This window comes from Globicephala melas, chromosome 17 (assembly GCF_963455315.2).
Source record: "Globicephala melas chromosome 17, mGloMel1.2, whole genome shotgun sequence".
Classification (NCBI taxonomy): domain Eukaryota; kingdom Metazoa; phylum Chordata; class Mammalia; order Artiodactyla; family Delphinidae; genus Globicephala; species Globicephala melas.
The window spans coordinates 40,556,120-40,578,497 of record NC_083330.1 but is presented as its reverse complement, the minus strand read 5'-3'; the positions used below and the strand labels follow the sequence as shown (position 1 = coordinate 40,578,497).

General features: G+C 44.6%; 1 protein-coding gene across 2 annotated transcripts in view; it reads right to left on the bottom strand.

Moving 5' to 3' along the window:
• SDC2 (syndecan 2) overlaps window positions 1–22,378 on the bottom strand; it is a 151,464-nt gene that overhangs the window by 11,618 nt on the left and 117,468 nt on the right. For both annotated transcript variants that reach the window (XM_060286997.1, XM_030862948.3), the window contains one exon: window positions 3,659–3,770. In XM_060286997.1, coding sequence (XP_060142980.1) covers window positions 3,659–3,770 — 112 coding nt within the window. The remainder of the gene's footprint in view (window positions 1–3,658; window positions 3,771–22,378) is intronic.

The following is a 22,378-nucleotide window of genomic DNA, read 5'->3' as shown; positions in this document are numbered from 1 at the left end:
CTGTTTTCAGTGTGGTGTCCCTTGTCCCATCTGTGCCTGGTACACTCCCAGTCCAAAGACCCTCTGTTTTATCTTCCCCAGATGATATACCTCCAGTTTTCTCCTGAGGTTGGGAGCATCAGCCCCTTTGCTGCGTTATGGTGGGAAGGAATTAGGGAATCTACCTGCATCTTGAACAGACTTTCAACCAATCATCCCGAGTTTAGTACCATTTTCACGCTCCATCTAGTGTCATGAATTCTGGGGCCCTATGGGGATTCTACTGTGTAAAGTGGTTGCCTCTTGGCTCTCCCCACCCCCACTACTGGCTAACTCAGCTTTCTCACGTCTGCCAAGTCTGTTACTACTAGCCCATCTGCTTCTCAGCTTTCAAAACATTATGGCCTTTGTCTCCTGTACTGTTTTGTTTGTCCTTGTGAGTTTAGGCCCAATTCCTTTATTGTTGGTTTAGTTGCGTATTGAAAGGTATGTGTGTTCAATCTTCCACCTTTAACCAGAACTCTGCACTTCACTCTTACATTTTTGTTGTATAGCACCTTCTTATGTTATATACCCATGACATGGTATAACAATTATTTTTTTCTCATGTCTACATTTTTCTCATCAGACTCTTGGTTCCTTGAGGACAAGAACCTAGTTTTTCATCTGTGTCCCAAGAACATGGCCTAGTGTCTGGTCCACGGTGAATGCCCATGAAACATTTAAGTGAATGGTTGAAGTTTTCATGTCTGCCAATGTCCACCCCTGAGTGCACATATATAGTCTGGTACCATCTTCTCAGCTGGGAAGCACCCTCTAGGCCTCTGGCCATTTTCCTCCAGTCTCTTTGCTCTTCCACTGGATAGCATGACGGGAGTGAGGACACAGGGAATGAAACCCTCTGGCCAAAACCTGGGGGATCCCAGTCTCCAGCTGGGACTGGGCATCAGCTAGGCAGGGTCTCCTCATTCTGGAGTAGAGTTTTAAGACACAAGGAGGCAGTAGAGCAAAGGAGTGAAAGAGAACACACTCTCAAGCCCAACTCCCTGGCCCCTATCCCAGCTCCATTTCTTTCCAACAGTGTGATCTGAGGCAAGTTATTCAATCTCCCTGAGCCTCAGGTTTTTTCATGTGAAAAACGGAGATAATACAATCTCTCTTTACAGAGATATTAGAAGACTAGGAACAGTGCCTGACACGCAGTAAGGGCTTTACAAATTTTAGTTACAGCTTCTATTACCTTTAAGCTGAAAATCAACATCCCCAGTGCAATGCAAGGAGGTTTCCAAAATCCAGAATGATACACTTCTTTGTTTTAAAAAAAATAATTTACTTATTTTTAAAATTTATTTTATTTTTGGCTGTGTTGGGTTTTCGTTGCTGCACGCGGACTTTCTCTAGTTGCGGTGAGCGGGGGCTACTCTTCATTGCGGTATGAGGGCTTCTCATTGAGATGGCTTCTCTTGCTGTGGAGCATGGGCTCTAGGCACACGGGCTTCAGTAGTTGCAGCACACGGGCTCAGTAGCTGTGGCTCACGGGCTCTAGAGCGCAGGCTCAGTAGTTGTGGCGCAGAGGCTTAGTTGTTCTGCGGTATGTGGGATCTTACCGGACCAGGGCTCAAACCTGTGTACCCTGCATTGGCAGGTGGATTCTTAACCACTGTGCCACCAGGGAAGCCCCAGAATGATACCCTTCTTCGTAGCAATGATCTGCCTAAGGCTGGAGCCAAGGCAGGAGCAACGTGGGCCCACATTTAAGCCTCAGCTCGATCCGTCTGATGAGTGGTTCAGGATTTCAAATGACCCACTCCAATCCCCTTTCACCTGGATGGGGGGGAGTGGGGGAGGGGAGGTGCTGCCAGAGAGCAGGACTGAACCTGAGTCCTTTATATTAAACTTAGGGACACTCTTGGCAGAAGTCAGCAAAATGACTTGGACAACCTCCACAGATCTCTAACAACTCTTAGATTCTAAGATCTGTGAAATGGGGACCAAAATGTATCCATATTTATTATTTCCTGGGACATTTTGAAGAAGACAGTTACAAAGCACTTTTGAGGTGCTAACGGAAAAGAAGAGCGCCATGAGTGAACGGTATTAATAGAGTTGTGGACTCTGGAGAAGAACTTTTCACACTCTTCCCGCGTGTGCGTTATATACCACGTTCCCCAGAATAACTATTTTTACATGAGGGCTATTTTTACGTGAGGACTGCATTGTAAGCTCATTGTTACTAGGTCAGCCACCACCCCTCTTGTCTTTCTCAGTCTTGCTGTTTCCCAACCTAAAACACTCACTCTTATGTAGCTAGAGCTCTCCCAAAGACACAACTGATTTTAATTTCCTCTGGGTCATTCTGAAGCCCAGGCCGATCTGATTGTGAGACATCGACGTTCAGCGTAACTTTTACCAAATGTTGAACATAAAATGAAAACTCAGATCAAGGAAGATCCTGGATAAGACTTGCCTAGCACGCTGCTGACTTTGAGTTCCTGACTGGATCATTAACATATGCACAAGCTCTTCTTTCTCTGCTACCTGGGGGCCAATCCTGGCACAGGTGAAACATTTCCCAGGTATGGTAGACCGCAAAATTGGCCAAATCCTTTATTCCCCCTTGCATCCACATCCTCTGCAATGTGGCCCTGCAGCTCTTTTCATTAAGAGGCGGACTCCGGCCTGGCCGTATAACTGGCTCTGACCCATCAGATATGGTAGTGAAATTGTGCCAGTTTTAAGCCTTGGCTTCAAAAGATTTTGCTCAGTCCTGCTTGCTGTCTTGGGATCTCTGCCTCCTCCCTGTGGACAAATGGCTGGCCTTCTGGAGGACGAGAGACCGCATGACCAGAGCCAAGTCTGCCCCATTGCCCCAGAGATATGACAGAATCTAGAGATCAGCAAAGCTGCAAACCCAACCTGCAACTGACCGTTGACATGTGAGGGAGCCCAGTCAGGCCAGCCTAAATTGCCACCCTGCAGAGTAATGAGCTCAATAAAATGACTGTTGTTTTCAGCCACTACACTTCGGGGTGGTTTGTTACGAGTCACTACTGTGGTGATAGATAACTGATACACCACTGGAGTTGAGGATATCACTGTACAATCATTTTACCTGGCTACTACGTTCTCCCTCCTGCGTTTGAGCAATACACTAGGAGTAAGAAAGTATAACTCTTCTTGGTCTCACCTATAATCTTTAAGGTAGGGTTGGCAGCTGTGTGAAACCAGTGTCTCAGGGATCTCTTTAAGGGTGGTTTCCATGACATCGCTCTGAAAGCCTTAATAATAAAATTAAAAGCTAATGTTGACAGAACACTGACTACATGCCAAGCAGCATACTCTGAGAGCTACAGATGTGTCAACCCCTTAAGCCTCACGACAAACCTATGTGGGAAGGCCTATTATTACCTTCCATTCTATAAATGAGGAAACTGAGGTTCAGCCATGTTAAATCCATTCCCAAGATCTCACAGCTCAAGTGGAGGGGAGCTAGAATTCACACCCAGATGCTGTGACTCCACAGGGCATGCTCTTAACCATCGTGCATACTGCCCGTCTCCTTGAAGTAAGTTCCACTAGTGTGTGTGTGTGTGTGTGTGTGCGCGCGTGTGCGCGTGCGCACACACGCACTTACACAAGCACAGAGAACAGAGGTGAGTGTGGACGTAGCCTGCCTTACCCGAGCCTGATGCAGAAGCATAGTCATCGTCATCAATAGGATACACTCCTGAAGCTTCTTCAATGGAGCTGTTGTCAAGGTACATGTCTTTATCAGACGTCAGCTCTGCCCGCTGAGAAAGGAGAGAGAAGGGATTCAGGATGATGAGAAATTAGGACATGAGCTTATTCAAGTCACTGTGCAGGTTTACATCTCAGCGACTACCCGTCCCTCTCCCCTGTTCCTTGGAACCCACATTCCTAGCCCTACCCCTCCTTAGGACACCCTGACAACTCATATTACGTCAAGGGCTGATCACAGACAAATGCCCCCGAGGGAAGCCTACAGAACCTAACTCAGTAACATGAAGATAGCTCAGAGGCCGAAGTGCCTATCACGGGCTGACCTCCTTACATCCCACTAAACCTGTCTGAGTTCCAGGGCCCCCCAGTGCTAGTTGGAACCATCTCAGGCATTCCTGTTGTCACAAAGCCACCGTGAGGCCCCTTTACTGGAAAAGTTACAAGACATTCAAATCATTTAAGACTTTCTTGGGGAGGTATTAGGGTGTTGGGCAAAATCACTACCCAAGGATCCGTCAAGGTCCCTTGGATGTTTGCAGGCCCGGCCACACTCAGAGAGGCATCACCGCAGCCAGGAGCTCGTGGCGGCGGGCAGGCTGTCACAGGGCTTCCTGCCACGGCCCAGATGCACGCAGATGCCAGCACCATACCTCTCGAGGAGCAGGGCCTGCGAGGCTCGTGGACCAGGGCGACAGCCCACCGTGAGCCGCGTCTGGGGCTCACAGGCTTAGCAGAGCCTTAATGACAAATGCAGATAAACCCACACGAGCACATTCTTTTTATATTCCTGGCACTTGGTAACAGCAAATCACACAGTGAATACGGAGAGGGATCATTCACTAAGTCGACCAGTTCCACAGCTTCTTAGCTCTTCGGTAAGCATTTTAGTATTACAGTTCAACCTAATCCTACCAAGAGATCAAGTCGCATGAATTGGAGGCCGAGTAGATGTATAATTTTTTTTCTTAAATGGTTTCAGTAAATTGATATTTTACCACCAGTATCTCATGAGAGCCCAGAAACAAATACAGCAATCTGTCAGCTTCTAAACAACATCTGTGTTTGGAAAAAGGCAACACTCATTATTGTCCTAGTTTTAAAAATCAAATGGAATGTCTCTTCCTAATAGAAATGACAAAAAATGTTTCCCTCACTACAGAGGCTTTCATTAGACTCCCTTCAAAGCCTTCTGTTCCAGCTGTCACTGGGACTGCAACCTTCCTAGGAGGATGCTGGCCGCGCCCCGTCACAGCACGTCTTCCCTCAGGTTTCGGCCGCTGGCTGGAGAGGCTGACGTGTCCTCAACCCGAGTCCGTGTTCTCCAGGCGTCAGGGACAACTGACGGGAAGGTATGGGCGCCCACTCTGTGTAAGCCGCCACATCGGCACATTCTGAGAACTGAGACTTTAATCAGGGACTGGTTTCCTAGTGGCCTGGCCCGCAGGCACTGAGTGACCACCCTGTGCCAAGAGTGTGCTGGAGTTTCCTACTAGAACGGCCAGAGCTTAACTCCGCCCTCTGAGGCCATTCTGCGTGACATGGGTCTCCAAGGCTCTCCCCAGTCCAGGCCTCGGGTGTTTTCCCAAGCTTGTGAACCGGCCGTATCAGGAGCCCTGGTCTCCACAGCCCCACCGTCAGCGTCACTGAGCCACAGTATGCAGTCAGCTCCTTTGAGCGCAAGGACTGCACCTCCTACATCTTCAGTCCACCCCAACTCCCCACAATCATGTATCTGGCGTATAGTACATGCTCAGTAAACACCGCCTGGGCTGTTTCGTTTGTTGTCCTGCTTGTATTAAACTTTGTCCTGTGAACCTCATCTGCAGGACCCTGTCGTTCTTTCTCTCAAATCCTGTCTACAAAACGGGCTCCGACTTCTTCAGTCCTTCCATGTCCCCTCGTTCCAAACTACTATTTTGGATTTTGTAGCCTATGAACAGTTTAAGACAAACTCTCAGTGTTATTTATTTTTTATATATATACATTTTTAAATTGTATTTATTTTATTTTTTGGGCTGTGTTGGGTCTGTTGCTGCGTGCGGGCTTTCTCTAGTTGCGGCGAGCAGGGACTATTCATTGCGGTGCGTGGGCTTCTCATTGCGGTGGCTTCTCTTGTTGCGGAGCACGGGCTATAGGCACGCGGGCTTCAGTAGTTGTGGCATGCAGGCTCAGTAGTTGTGGTGCATGGGCTCTAGAGGACAGGCTCAGTAGTTGCGGCTCACAGGTTTAGTTGCTCTGCGGCACGTGGGATCTTCCCGGACCAGGGCCTGAACCCGTGTCCCCTGCATTGTCAGGCGGATTCTCAACCACTGCGTCACCAGGGAAGCACTCAGTGTTATTTTAAATTGTTGCCCCTCAGCAGAGCACAGTTGGAGAAGGCAGGGCCTCAAATGCCCTGTGTGTGCTCCCTGGGCCTCTAAGACTGCATAGGGACTCAATAAATATTTGCCAATTGAGATTACCGAAAACAAATTGGCCTTCGACTCAGGCTTCAGAGATAACACATGTCACAAGACCCCTGAAGTTGAAATCTTTCCATCTGAAGCCTGGGAGATCACTGGCCCCAAACCTCCCACACACATGGCATGGCACCTGGCTTAAGTGACCTTGAGTCTTAAAAGCAGAAACCTGTTTGTTTGCCTTTTCTTAACATTGAACGCCTTTTTCCTCCTGGCTCTGTTAAAGAAGTTTGAGGTGGCACCGGCCACACGAAGATATTTAATCCCTCCTTGTAAACTGAATTTCTATTCATTAGGTGACCCAGTTGTCGGATGGACATGTCTGTCACACTCACAGGCAGATGCGCCAAAAACGCCTCCCAGAGGATTCTGGCCACCGCACAGTCCAACCACACGGGGAGGCTTGACAAGCAAGTCACTTCTCCGGGACAACCGGCTCCTTAGGAAGAAGCTTTCAGACCTGAATTACTATAAGACTTGGGGTCAGGATGCATGTAGAGAAGCTGGCTTGCCCTCAGGCTCTGCGGAGCTCCAGGGTGGTCCTGTGGCTGACGGGATGTTTAATGTGCTCAAAGGCAGCTAAAAATATTTGTTCCTCCAGCATCCGGTGTGGTGCAAATAATGATGACCTCACACTAAAAGTTAACTCCTGCTCTGATGTCAGGGGCACAAGCACCTAAGAGGAATTACCAATATCTATCCTTCTCTAGAGCCCAATTTAAGCAGACTCCTTTTCCCTCGGTAGCAGATAATGCTCAAAGAAACGCCTCCACTGTCTTTCCTTTTAAACAAAAACCACCTTCACACACATGATAATTCCTTCGGTGAAGCCGCCGCAGTCTGTGGAAAGGATTGCTGCAGTTAACATGCCTGGAGAGGAAAAAGAATTCTGCGTTGACATTCCCTGGGGGCAAGACGTGCGTCTCTAGAAAGCCAAGAGAAGGGGTGACTCAAGGCGACTGCGTCTACACCAGCCCACTGCGATGTGCCTCACGAAGCAGAAAACCCCAAGACACACTGAACGCTCTCGTGTTTGAGGAGACAGAGCCACTGGATGAAAGGAACCAGGAGGAAATGGACAGAGGCACAGCCCAGGGTGCGGAGATGCAGCCGGACGGTAGGATTTCCTAATGTATTTGTTTCACTTGGGACCAGCCATCTCTACGAGGCAGCGCCAATACTGTTGGCTAACAGGGCTCAGAGTACAAGCTGAAAGAAAAACAAAGCTGGTCTTTCAGACCTCTCCCCCCTTGGCTGATGCAAGACATGCATGCAGGGGAGCAAAGGGAAGTTGTAGAGAGCAGCTGGGTACACCAGAAGGAAAACTGACTGCAGGACCAAACGGAGGTTCAACCACGGAAACGGAGCTCTAAGTTGCCTTCATAGCGGAAGCAGCTCCTCCCAGAGGAGAAGGTCCACTGCCTGAGGGCTGGGTCCCCACACGTCTGGAAGGCAGGCAAGGTAACACGTTTGTCTCCCAACTCCATCCCCTCTTTTCTAGCCTTCGAACTGCAGCAACCTCATCATGCTGGGTCCACACCATTACAGAGGCCTCCGTACTTAGCCACCGCTCAAGACGTTGTCTTTGAACCCACTGTCTGCTGAGGGACTATTCTTAAACATGATCGCATTGCTCCCCTGCTGGAAAAAACCCTTTAGTGGCTCCCTATCACCTATAGGATGAAAGAAAAATGCCTTTTCCTTGAAAGAATACCATATGACCTCACCTGCATTTCCAGTGTCAGCTGCTGCCACTTCCTCTGCCCAAACCCTGGGCTCCATGACCAAAAAAACTCCACTCAGAGACCTGGGGACACCAATTTCCTTTATACAAAACCCCTAAGAGGAAATACACTCCTCTAAGGACAGAAAATTGAGGAAAACAATGGTGATCTAGGCCTCACATACACGAGAATGGTGAAAACTAATATTCTGACAAGACGGTTCGGCCCAAACATACATGGTATTTGTAATAAAAATGAACAGAGAAAATGCTGATCCAGTGCCTGGAAGACCAGAAGTGCACCAATCTCGATTTTAGTAAGCAATATCACAAAGCTGCCCGCTTTCTCAGCAAAGAAAATCATGGGACGGCAACTGAACAAATCTACTTGTTGGTTTTTTCTTGTGAGGTGAAGCTTACATCGAACAAATATCATGTTTCAAAGTGCCAGGGTGGAAATCTTTTATTTAGAAATTAGAGGTCTTCCTTGAAAGATACACTGCCTTATCTACTAGATGAATGTCCTCTAAATGCCTTAAACTGGTGCAACCGATAAACAGCGGTCAAGATAATTAAAGCTCAAAGCAGTAGGTGTTAAATTCACCTTATGGTGGAAACTTAGGTTGATAACAAAGTCAGAAAGTAGAAAACCTAACTATTTATGGATACCACTCCCAGACCCAAGCTTCAGAAAATTATCCTTTGGACATGAAAATTAAATATTCACGTGGCCTGCTATGACATTCTAAATCACATCTTAGATAACAAACACCTGGATGGCGTCTCCGTTTCAGGATAAAGGCACATCCAGTCCTGACTTAGACTCAAATGTATATTAAATTTTATGGTGATTACAAAGCACCAAACTGGCTGTAACTTTACCTTATTTTTCCAGAGGTGACTTAATAAACTATTTTATTACTAGCTAACACACACTGTAAAAGAAATAATAGTTAACATTTTCTCCCACATAGTCTCACAGAGATGATACACTTGCCCTTACGATGAACTTGCCAATTCTGGCTTAGGTAGGGCCCAAAGGAACATATAATCTTAGAGCTTGACTGGACACTACAGGTATCCAGGTGACCTATTTATTTCAAAAGTGAAGACACAGAACACCACAGTGGCAAAGTCTCTTAAAATCACCCAGTCTAGTTGGTGGCCAAACTAGAGCCCCCAAAGCTTTGCCTCCTAATTCTTACTATGGCACTGTAATGTCCTACAATGTGAAGCTATCAGAGCCAGTCAGCCTGGGGTTCAAAAGGATTAGCTGTAGCTAATGGTTAAGTGTTTATTATGTGCCACGCATTCTGTGCTAAGTGTTTATAAGCACTGGCGCATTGAATCATCTCAACAATCTCCACTGCTGACCAAGGAACTGAGGCTTGTCCAAAGACAGGCAGCTCAGAAGTGGCGAGCAGGGGTTCACGTCCAAATCTGGGCTTCAAAGTGTGTGGTCATTGAGAGTGCTGGCCGTGCTGTGCCTTCCCCCAGCCTCCCTTGTGATTCACACACAATAAAGGTCCTGAGAAGAATTGTAATAAAGAGTCCTGCTGAACTCTTCTTGATCCAGGACTTTCAAACTTTGGCCATGGAAATTCTCCAACACCCCCCCTCCCCGAAAATCTATTTAACATCTTTTAGAACTAGTATTCTTGGCATCACAGATGGGGAAAAAAATCTGTGTGAAGAGTTAGAATTCTAGCTTAACAATTTCTTCTCTGCCTAACTTCTTGCAAACTGCCCATGTGAAGGATGCCAACTGCCATTCATTCATTTTTAGTAATACCTTCATCTCTATCAGATGTCCCATCCAAACCAAAGATGTAATGGAAGGAAAGAAGCCTATGTTTCTTGTTGGGAAAAGATACTGCTGTCCTTGAATATGTGAGATATGACTGCATTATATATTTCCAGGCAAATGCTATTGTATTTACCAAACACTTGTTTACAGAAAACTACCTGGTACCTAACAATGTCCTAGGCATATTCTACTAACCTGTATATAATTCCCACAAAAGCTGAGGTCAAAGGTGAGGTCACACATGAAAGCAAATTCTTAAATCCTTACTTAAGAAATCCTTAAGAAAGATCTTTAGCTCAGACCTGTTTCAAACACCTAGACTAGTCCTTAATTACTAGTCCTTTTAGCTTTTTGCTAAAGTCTCTAACCTTAAGAAACACTTCAGCATACCTTCCATAAAGTGGGGATTTAGTTTAAATTATTTACTGGTGCATATTAGGAAAATAAATCCAATGCTGAAAAGAAAAAATCAGGTTTTTGAAGGTAGAATCATATTTGGGTGTGAATGAGGCAAAAAGATGACTGGGCTGCTCATAAGAACGTCACATCAAAAAATAAATTCTAAAAAAAGTCAAATCATCGGCAACTGTGGAAAATTTCAACTGTTCCATGAACCTTTTGAAACAAACCAAAGCACGACAGATGACAGAATTCCTACCGTATCTATTCACAATCCTGCAGGTCTGAACCACTCATTTGGAATTGACCAGTCATGGCGGATTTTCCTGCTGGACACTGTAAACAGAGTGGGAATCTTATCTCACCACTTAGAATGTACGTTCCCTGAAGAGGTCCAGGAACCAGGAGCAGGTCTGATGTTTTCTGTATCCCCTACTGCTTTAGAGCCAGCATACGGTAAAGGTTCAAGAAAGAGTACGAGAGGTCACATTTTTCTGAAAGGCTAAACCCAAGCTTTAAGCCATTTGGTGAAAGGAAATAAGCATGTATTTTAAATGTTAGCTGGTTACCTCACATCAAGGAAAACTCAATCGATGTACTCTTACTAGGTCTCTTTTTAAAAAGGGAGATCTGGGGGCTTCCCTGGTGGCGCAGTGGTTGAGACTCCGCCTGCCGATGCAGCGAACACGGGTTCGTGCCCCGGTCCAGGAGGATCCCACATGCCGCGGAGCGGCTGGGCCCGTGAGCCATGGCCGCTGAGCCTGCGCGTCCGGAGCCTGAGCTCCGCAACGGGAGAGGCCACACAGTGAGGGGCCCGCGTACCTAAAAAATAAAAAAAAAAAATTAAAAAAAAAGGAGATCTGGAATTCAGCCTTTTACTGTGAGGAGAACTAACAGAAAGATAAGTATGACCTTAGAAGAATCCACCAACTCATTACGAATGCCTCCAATGAGCCGGGTACAGCGCTAGTCTCTGGAGAACATTTCAATGGCTGAAAAGTGTTTTAAAAAGTAACACTGAGTTAGTGTACTTCACAGTAGAAATTTTCCTCTTTGTTTAAAAAAAAGAACTGAATGTGGTTCAAAGTACTTAGATTTTCTAGCCAACAAAGCTCAAATAAAATCTTTCTCTAATAAAACGCTCGGTCCAATAATCAGCATGTTAAAAAAAACAACAGCAAAATAATCTTGCCAAAGGATTACTTGACTCATCTCAATTTATATTTATGATTCAATAGAATCCACATCATTTTCACCAAACATGCCTCACTGTAGGTATATTGGTGCAGCTGGAGCTTCAAAATTATTTTTCTCCCTACAACGTTTGTCTGTTGAGTCTACGGTAGGGTACCTGGCTCAGTAAGTGGTTTGTTGGGTAAATTTCAACCATCCTCTCAGATAGGAGGACCCAGAAAATCCTGTACGCTTATTTAACTGAATGATGCAACCCTCCTCTGCCCCCAAGCATTACGACACACGGAACAGGCAGGATGCAGGTCCCCAGTCCCATTTCTCTTTAATCTAGACCTTGGTAACAATGAACAGCCCTGATTACACAGACTCGTTGAGAATATGCTCATCTACCGATAATCATACCACTGGCATATCACTCTACAAGCCCCCATGTTCCAAAGCCCTTAGTTTCTATAAGCCACCATTTCATGAAGAAAAGCCCTCCACTAAATAAACCAAGCAGAAGGAAATCTAAACCTTGCACCCAATTTCTTGACACACTTTATGCTTTGTCACCTAGAGAAACTACAGGGACAACTAATTAAATGCAAAATCTCTCACCTGGCGAGAGTTCTCACTTTATGTCCTTTCATAACTTTTGAATTTCGAAACATCTATACTACAAAAATTCAATCAATATGTTTTTCTTTTTAAATCCTCTTCCTGAGATTGGTTTACTGCTAATAGTAAACAAAAACCAGTCTTCCTCTCCGGGAGCAAGGAAGTCAACCGGAAGGTAGGGGGTTAGGGGTAGGTAATGGGGGACAAAAGCAGAACACACCAACACTTCTTACTTCGCGTTCGGATTCTTGATCCAGAGAGAGAAGGGAAACCACCTTTGTCTCGAATTAAATTTGTTGGCTACAAAAACAGGGCTCTGTGAAGCAACGTATACTAAAGCAACGCCCGGGATGCAGAGTGGGATTATGTTGAATATGCATGACACACAAAAGGAAAATGTTCATGACTTACAGATGTGCTCCAAGTTGTGCTTTCTTCCTTTTTTGGAATATCAAACAGAGGGAAGCAAGGGGTTTGCAGCCATGTTATCATAAGCACTGCTGCCTCTCCCCCTCCCAAACTAGAATATTCCAGTTTTTATTTCGCCATCCATACGACCACAGTTTAGACTAGGGTAAAAATAGAAGTCGTGTGGGCCTAACCTGAAAACTCCCAAGTGCTGGAGAGGGTCAGTGTTAATATATTCTAACTGAAATAACGAGATTCTGTTTCCTGGTGGCGTTTGACAGGAGGGGGGCGGCGGGAAAGAGATTTGGAATTTATTTCTCATTCAGAAGTGTTTTGTAAAAACTACCATCATGGAACAGACTCCAAAGTAAGCACAGGAAGCCAACAGGCTCTGGTTTAGATTTAATAATTCACTCAAAAGGCTTTTCATCTGCTACAATTTTAGGCCCCAAGGCACCACCACATATACTCTCCACCCTATACGGGAGCTGACAGAGTGCCACAGGACACCTACGGGACAGAAAAATGGGAAGACCCGTCCAAAGGGCACACCACGCCCTTCCAGGCTCCAGCTGATGCTGGAGAATGAACCTGCTCTTGGCAGTGAGCGGCGGTTGGTGGATGGAATTTCCAACTGAGCCTGTATTTCAGGTCTAAGCTAGCACTGAGTTTGAACCTTGATAGGAATATGGGAAGCTTTACTGCGGGCCAGTCAAGAGAAGCTTTATTTAAAAGATGCCAACTAAAAGAAATGGGCACAAGTCCTTTGGGAAGCACACTGGCAATGTGTTTTAAGAAGATATGAAATCTTTCTTACCATCTGATCAGGTATTTCTACTCTCAGGAATTATCCTAAGGAAATATTCTAAAAAGAAGGAGAGGTGGTATGGGAACATATGTATATGTATAACTGATTCACTTTGTTATAAAGCAGAAACTAACACCATTGTAAAGCAATTATACCCCAATAAAGATGCTAAAAAAAAAAAAAGGAGAGGTGGGGTGTTTACTACTGCATTAAAGCAAACTCACTGAGACAACCTAAATGCAACCCTAGAGGGGTAGCTATGTCAATTGTGTATGATACGTTAATTTCTCAACACAGCCATTAAAAATCATATACCACAGAACAATGAGTAAAAAGTTTAGACAACACACTATATTTAAAAAGCATATATTGCTTTAATATTTTCTAATATTACAACTCTTAAAATTTCGTATCATTTGGTTAAGCATTGAAAGGTGAGTGGAAAAATGAAGAGAGTTAATTGGTGAGGGTGGTGGCTTGTGAATGATTTCATTCCTAATTGATATTATTGTTATATTTTCCAACATATATATGCTGCTAAAGGCACAGAAAGCACAAGATCAATGGAAAGGGCCAGCGACCAGCTTCCAAACATCAACAGTAACTTCTAACAGTTAATGCATTCAAACAGATAGGTACATACATATATAAAGAACCTAAAGAAAGCATCATGGAAGTATATGGGTGTATAAGTGACAAACACTAACAAAAAAAGTGAACACTTCAGAAAAGTGCCACAGAATCATACCACAGTGCTTGGGCCACTTCCGATCCAGTTTAACTGAAGCCATAAAGGCAAAAGGTATAGTAAAATGGATATTTAATCACAAGATTCTAGGTTCTAAAATGTCCTGGGTCTAATTACCCATCTCATTAGCTGCTCTTTGCTCTTGAGTTATTTAAAGCAAGGAAGACACTCCACATCAAGGTGAGGCTGCCGGTGCCCCAGTCAACAAGCTCCCTTCCAGCTTATCCCCACCTGCAGTGGCCACTACCTGACCTGGGAGCACTGTGCCCCCGACACACCTCTAGGGCTGATGTGCCAGTGAGCCCCCAAGATGTTTCGCGTTGTTCCTGGTTTTCAGAGTCCATTCTGTTACACTGATCTCGTCTGTCTGCAAAGGGAGCCTCTTGTTCTATCTCTCCTTCTGCTGATTCCAGAGAGCCTTGGATTGGCACAGTGACTATCTGATCTAGGAGACTTTTTCAATGAAGAAAATGACATGCGGCTACTTCCTTACGCTAGAAAACTGAGAATGTGTCAGTACTTATCTAAATAAAAGGAACAAAGCTACACAGAAAGGGATACACCCAAAGGGGATGAGAACACGGATTTCAAAAGTGGAGTCAAGGGCTTCCCTGATGGCACAGTGGTTGGGAGTCCGCCTGCCGATGCAGGGGACACGGGTTCGTGCCCCGGTCTGGGAAGATCTCACATGCTGCGGAGCGGCTGGGCCTGTGAGCCATGGCCGCTGAGCCTGCGCGTCCGGAGCCTGTGCTCCGCAACGGGAGAGGCCACCACAGTGAGAGGCCCGCGTACCGCAAAAAAAAAAAAAAAAAAGTGGAGTCAGGCTGTTCTGAACATGGGCTTTTTTTAAATTTTTAATTTTATGTTGGAGTATTGTTAACAATGTTGTGTTAGCTTCAGGTGTACAGCAAAGTGATTCAGCTATACATATATCTATTCTTTTTCAAATTCTTTTCCCATGTAGGTTATTAAAGAACATTGAGCAGAGCTCCCCGTGCTATACAGTAGGTGCTTGTTGTCTATTTTAAATATAGCAATGTGTATATGAACAGTGGGCTTTTAACACCTAGTGCCAAGTCATAGCGGCGGCTGCACCGTATGCCGAAGGATTATTCACGTTCTTGATTATCTACTGGAAAAACACTCTGCTTCTGCCCAAGGCACATAGCCCCGGCCCTGTATTTCTTCTTGTTATATAAAGGAACTGTTCTTGACCGAACTTTCCAACCAGTAAACAATGAAGGCCAAGCAGCTTTTAAAGAAATGATTTCCTTGATAGAGGAAGCTGGGGGAAAAAGTTTAAAGGTATTAGAGTCCCATTATGAAATCCACTGTGGACCCTGCATGGAATTTCCCAAGAAACGAAGCCTGAGCTCCCAGACAAAAGCACCTGTTTCACAAGGACTGTTTACAGTCACGTGACCTGTGCCATCTCTCAAGCGAACGCAGTTTAGAAAGCACTCCTGTTGGTGTTCTCAAGTGTTGTTTATGAGTTATTTATCTGAAGATAACATTTACAGTCTTGCCATAGGAAGAGGAAAGGAGATGTGTGGATAGTCATATTTTTTTCCAAAAACAGTAAACACTTTATTGGCTGTTCAGATTAACATGTGGGCAAAGCCTTCAAAAATCCAAAAGGTAACCTAATCCACCCCAGTGCTGCCTGTCTTTCTGATCTACCTCCATCAGAATCTATCTATGAAGACATTCTGACATTCTGCTGATGGAATCGTAACTCTTATTCTTAAAATACGAGGATGTCAAAGATGAAGGGAAAAACAGAGCCTGCAAGATGGTAAAATTACATACTCAGTTAAAAGATAATATTTAAGAAGCTCTTTAGAGAATATATTGAAAAGAGCCTGTCATTATTTTTTGCACCCAAATGAGGCCAATTCAGGGTAATTCGCTAGTGATAATTAAAAGTCTCAGCTGGAACACACATTCATAAGTACCATTTCATAGGAGACACAGCACTTCGTTTTCTAAAAATATGGGAGATAAGGAAAAGCAAATAGTTACGAGTCAAAAACATATCAGATCATCGCAAGGAATTTTTTTTTTCTCCAGGTGAATCCAGTAATAAAAGCAGCTTACTAGCTGATTCCATCAGTTCTGAAGCAAGCCATACCAAGAGCCTCTGAGGGGATTTCGCACCCAAGTGTGCTCAATTATTTTCTAAAAATTCCCACATTCCCCAGGATCTTTCCTTCTTCCCAAATTACTGGGCCACCCCATGCCTGCAAATGCCTTCTGCAAAGCAACCAATGGCAAGATCTATGTGAAAAGCCCCGCCTTTCCGGATGACAGCCACCTGGAGCTACTTGTTACATCTTCATTTCCTAGAGAGCACAGGGTCTTACTGAGAATTAAAGCCCGGGGAGCCCAGTCCACATTCATGGTCTCTCACTTGGGTCCTGTCACAGCCTTTTGAGATGGGACCGGTTTCGAATAGATGGAACTGCTCCAGGCACCCCGCTGCCACATAGCGCCTCTGCCCACAGAGTAGAGTTTATTATTTAATTGGTACAAGATCAGCAGGCAGCCTGAGAAGAACTCTCTCCTGGGGCTCAAGAGTAAGAGACCCAAGGAAGATGCGGCCACTCCTCACTGGCCTCCAGGCCACAGCTGAGGATGTGGAAGCTAGGGGGCTATCAGTTTCTATCCTTCCTAACTTGGACTGGACCTACCTGCCTTTGGCCAATGCTCTGCAACACAGATATATGGATACTTCCATCTCTCTCTTCCAGCCGCTTACACACGGCTGGTAGAAAAACCACTTCTTCTTGTCCCCCCTGCTTTGGAGGCTGAGGGATTCGGCTGTCTGATGGCAGCTGCCAGGGTAACCTCTTCGGCATGCAAGCCAACAACCCCTCACCTAATAGCCTTTCCCCGCCCGGCCGCCCTGGCGCGCTGGTGCGGCCACAAGCCCTTCATTCAAGTGGTCACACGGCAGCGCAGCCCCCGTGGAAATCCGCTTGGAACTGTTCCAGCTCATACCAAAGAAGGAGGCTTCTAATACAGATTGTTCTTTTAAAATCCTTTACAAAAACAGCTGTAGTCAATCGTGCTGGGGAGCTCTGTAAAAAGCTGCCACTCGGAAAGCCCTAATATTGATTCTTTCCCCTTGCATGGCTTTTAAGAGAGCAATCCCATGGGAAGAAACCGTAATCAATTTCTTGAGACTTTGCTAACATGAAACAGTGTCTAAATTAAAATATACTTTTTAAAATGAAAGGAAAACCATAGTAAATATAAGAAATCCATCTGTTACCCTGCCTTTTATTCAAGGGCCAACGTGTTTGTCTTCAAAGAAAAGTCAGTTGAACAAATGCAATAATTATTAAACACTGATTAAATCTCAGCAACTCTTCTAAGAGTTGTTTAGCAGGTGACCCTAGCCGAAAGATTAAAGGGAAATCTGTCTTCATTTGAGGTCTGGCATTTCCAATTCTTCATTTGCAAGATAATATACCATTTTCTCTGTGCCTATTCTTAGAGAAAACTATCAATTCTAAGCCTGTGTTTACAGACAGTCATGATTCCAAGTGGTCACATCCTGAATGGACGTCCAAATACCAGAATATTTTAAGTCTTTTCATAGGAATTCTGGTAGATATATTATTCTGTCAAATTTGCCTTTCCACATGTGGCCCTCTTAGAAACCCAAGCATGTCAAAAGGTGAAAAATCAATATTTAAAGCTACAGTGTGCAAACAGAGCAATTTGGTGTTTTCAGTTGAAAATTATATTAAAAACCCTCACCAACATCACCAGCCAATTTCTAGATTAAGCATTAAGGAAAAGCACAATTTCATATAATGTCTGTTATCTGTACTTCTATTTAGAAGAAAAAAACCTGAAGACTTTATTGAAATGCCATACATAAAATGCATACAGAATTCAAATCTAAGTAGACTGAAAAAACCCATAACACTCTGCGTCAGCATGGCACTCACCACGTGAATGAAATTAGATCTGATCACATCCAAAGAGCTGGCAAAAAAGAAAAAAAACAAGAAAACTTAATTGTCATTTGCTTTGCTCCCAAATAAGGGGAATCTCAATTTCAAGGGAATGAGCTACAATTTCTGTGGCAAATATCTGATATCTGATATCACATTCCTGGCATCCAAGGACCATAGGCATTTACTCAGGGGTGGGTATACAATTGCAGATTTATTAGTTGAGAAGTTTAACTCCCTCTCCACACCCAACCCAACCCCTCAAATTAGAGAAGGCCCCTGCTTTTTCACCAAACTAAATAAGTAAGAACTCAGAGTTCTATAAAACTCCGTAACACTAGCTGATCAAGGGACTAAACCGTTGGCAAGCTAGGCCTCCTGGGGTTGTCACACAAGGAGGATTTCACAGCTTCACTGGCCTGGGCAGCCTTTTTAATCCCCAGTAAGTTATTTTAAGCAACTTTTCTCCAGCAAACAAATCTCTGGCCTTCCTCTCTTCCATTGTAAAATTGTTACAGCTCAGAAACAGCTAAGCATTAAGGAGAAACCAGAATCGGCCTGGTCAACTCATTTCAGTCCCCTCCTTCCATTTGAATGTTCTAGATCAGGGCTGTCCGATACAATTGTCTGTGATGATGACAATGTTTAAGACATGCCTTGTCCAAAATGGGAGGCACTAGTCACATATAGCTATCAAGCAATTGAAATGTGGCTGGTGCAACAGAGGCACTGAATTTTTAATTTTATTTACTTTTAATCAATTGAAATTGCCACACATGGCTAGTGGCTACTACAATGGACAGCGCAGTGCTAGGGAGAATGTTTAAACTGTTGTTGGAAGCCTGGGCATATCAAAGCTGTCTGCAGCTGTTGGGCTAAGCCGCTGTGGGGTTAAATGCTCTCTCCTTAAACAATAACTGCATATTAGCAGAAATCAATGCCTAACACAGAACTGCCTTTTCCATCACAACACTCCCTTTGCACTACACACCTGTCAGAAAAAGTAAGGATTCAATCTAACTAAGTCATTTAACAACTCGTGATTTACCAAACACCTACTATGTGCCGGAATGTTCTATCATCTATTTAAAAATAACGACGACCTAGAGGGGTGGGATAGGGAGGGTGGGAGGGAGGCTCAAGAGGGAGGGGATATGGGGATATATGTATATGTATAGCTGATTCACTTTGTTATACAGCAGAAACTAACACACCATTGTAAAGCAATTATACTCCAATAAAGATGTATTTAAAAAAATAAATAAATAAAACAGTAAGCTTTGTGGATAAGCAAAGTGTGGTAGCGCCGAACAGTGGAATAGTATTCAGCGACAAGATAAAATGAGCTATCAAGCCAGTAAAAGACAAGGAGGAAACTTACATGCATATTACTAAGTGAAAGAAGCCAGTCTGAAAAGGCTACACACCGTACGATTTCGACTATAGGACATTCTGGAAGAGGCAACACGATGGAGACAGTAAAGCATCAGGTGTTCGGGGGAAGGAGGGACCGAGGAACAGATGGAAAGTGAGATTTTTAGGACAGTGAAACTATCCTGTGTGAAGCTGTAATGGTAGATACATGACATTAAGCGTTTGTCAAAACCAACAGAATGTACAACACGAAGTGTGAACCTTAATGTACACCGTGGACTATAGCTAATGATAACGTACCAATATTGGTTCATTAATTGTAACCAATGTATGCAATAATAAGGGAAATGGGCAGGGGTCTGGGGGATATATAAAACTATATACTATCTTTTCAATTATTCTGTAAATCTTAACATGTACTCCCCCAAAATAAAGTCTATTAATTATCACGACGTCCAAGTCTCTGGTGAATTCCTAAGGCCTGCCCATGTACCTGTGCTGAGCTATGCTCCTTTCTAGAATAAAAACACACGTTTTTTGGCAAACCAGCACAAACGAGATGGTTCCTGGGTACTACCAACGTTCGTATGTGGCTGCCTCACACCAATGACAATTAGGTTCACGAAAGAAATGAGACCTCTCCGACTTCTAGGAGTGATAAGTGGCCCATTCACAGTGGTGATGGGTGTCTGCATTCATGCTTATTCATTCACTTTTGCCTACACTTACTGCATCAAGCAAGTAAGGGAACTGCCAACAACAGACAGGCAAATGCAGTCTTCTCCTGAGGAACTGTCTACATGATTAACAACGTCTGCACCACTGTTCTATCCACTGAGCCATCACAGTCATCCAGATATTCTCTGATGCATTAATAAACTACCAGGAATTAAAACTCTAGTATACTCTGTTTTTCTGTTTGTTTGTTTTTTTAATTGTAAAAGACATTCTTAGGACAACTGGGGAAAACTGAATGTGGACTGGATATTAGAAAATATTATGGAGTATTAGTTCATCACTGCTGGGCCAAGAAAGTGCTGTTTTCCTAATAAGGGGGAAGAGTGAACTGCACTTGACTGAAAATTAAGTTGGCTTCAACTAAGTGGACCCACAGAAGACGGCATGGGAGGAGGGGAGGTGATCAGACAAATCTTCTAGAAGAAAAGAAGGCCATGAGCTTGAGAGATAAACTACAGCCCTAAAGAGTTTCCACCTCTGAAGACAGAAAAGGGGAAGACATAGGGGTAAGAGAGGCATTGTCATAAGGGGGGGGAAATCCAGTCTAGGTAAGGAACTCCCTTATCAGAACCACGTGTGCAGATAAACTCTTTGGGGTCCTTTCTTCGGACAAACAAGTAGGACGGGAGCAGGCCACCTTTATATATGGGGGCTTCACTGGAATTCATCTGTGTATTCAAAAGCCTAAAGCAACAGAACTGGAGACAAAAGTTATAGGCTGTGAGCACCAGGAAACAAAACTTGGCCTTCTTGAGCATGTGAGTAACGGGGAGGTTATTAAACAGCTGTGTCAAGAGAATGGAATTCAGAACTTCATTCCCATCTCCATCCTCACCGACCCCTTCATTTAATTCAATGAGAAATTGGTGGTGGCGCCAAATCCTATTAATCTTTATGTATTAACACATGAAAAGGGCAACTTGCAAATTCAAGCTGTGCGCTTCTGATTTGTGTCCTTTTCTGATGGCGTTATACTTCGGTAAAAAGTTGACTGAAACACACCAGCATAAAGAGAGCAACCTATGTCTTAGAGAATAAATCCTTTTCCCTGGTCACAGCCTTCTCTTTCAGACAAGTCTGCGTTTCCAAGATCCGTAACAGGTGGATCATGGGGTCCTTTTTCAGGCACTTCTATATATCTGAGCACGAAACTCAGAGATGTCAACACTTGCTTGGGAACATACTTAGCAGGTTTTGCATCTTTTTTTGGGGGGGGGGGACAAAGCAAATCCCCATAGTTCTCATGAAGGAGAGAGGCTTGGATTTCTAGTGGTTTCAAACATACATGTAATGCAATAAGTTTTCCATGCTTCTTGAGTTTTCCAGAGCATAACATATGGAGGGAAGCGTTAAATGTCTTTCTCACAAAACAATAAGACTAGACTAACGTCTCACAACCTTCTGTGGAAAGCTGTCAGATGACTCTGGACAAGTGTGATTCCAGCCACAACAGGCGTAGTGGTAAGTGCCTATGGACTATAGGGCCAGCAGGTCTGGCTTTGTCACTTTTCGGCTGATGGAGATGGTAGGCCTGGTAACCATGGGTAATCACTCTCAGCTGGTTGTTGATGGGGTGGGGGTGGGGGGAGGCTGGCTGCTTCTGCAGGGAATATTTAGGGACAATGATGATGTAAATTCTGAACAGTCAAATGGCAACTCTGGATAAATTCCTGGTGGGACAGCTGCTGCTGTATATACTTGAACCTCAGGTAGGCTTTCTTGCTGTGATGAAGTGGATGAATTGTGGTGACAGTGACCTCATTTCTCTTCACCCCAAGTTCCCAGGGGCAGACTCCAGGCCTCCTTCTGGCTCAGCTACCAACCCAGGGTCTTGCCCTGAAGATCCAGTCTGCGTCCAGCCTTGCCACCCCCCGAGAGGCACTGGAGACGTGAGAGGACCCTGGGCTAAAGATGCTGGCCATGCAGTATCCACTGAAGTCAAGAGTTCATTCGTTCACTTCTTGAGCACCTACTGTGTGCAGGATGCCATGTGAGGTGCTGAGACCACGAAGCTGAAGTGGGTTGACACCAGCTAGGCGTGGCAGCAGGGGGGGTCTGAGGGGCAGGAGGGAAGAGGGGAAACTGGGGACAGAGAACCAAGACATTTAGGGGACCCAGACAGGATGGGGAATTACTCAGAGGAGCCCCAGTTCTGCACGGTGGAGGGTAGCGTGTGTGTCCAGGAACAGGAATGATAGTGAGATGAGGCTATGAAAAGGGTCAGGTCATGAAGGGCCTTTGGGGAGAAACTAAAGAATTTATATTTATTCTGTAAGCAAATGAAGGACCTCAAGGAGAAGTTCAAATTTGTGCTTTTGGAAATATGAGGCTGGATATAGTGCAGACGATGGATTAGAGGGGCTGGACTGGAGCCACGGCTGATGAGTCAAATTATGGCAGCAATTATGTAAGAAGTCTAAGGCAGAGAGATTGGA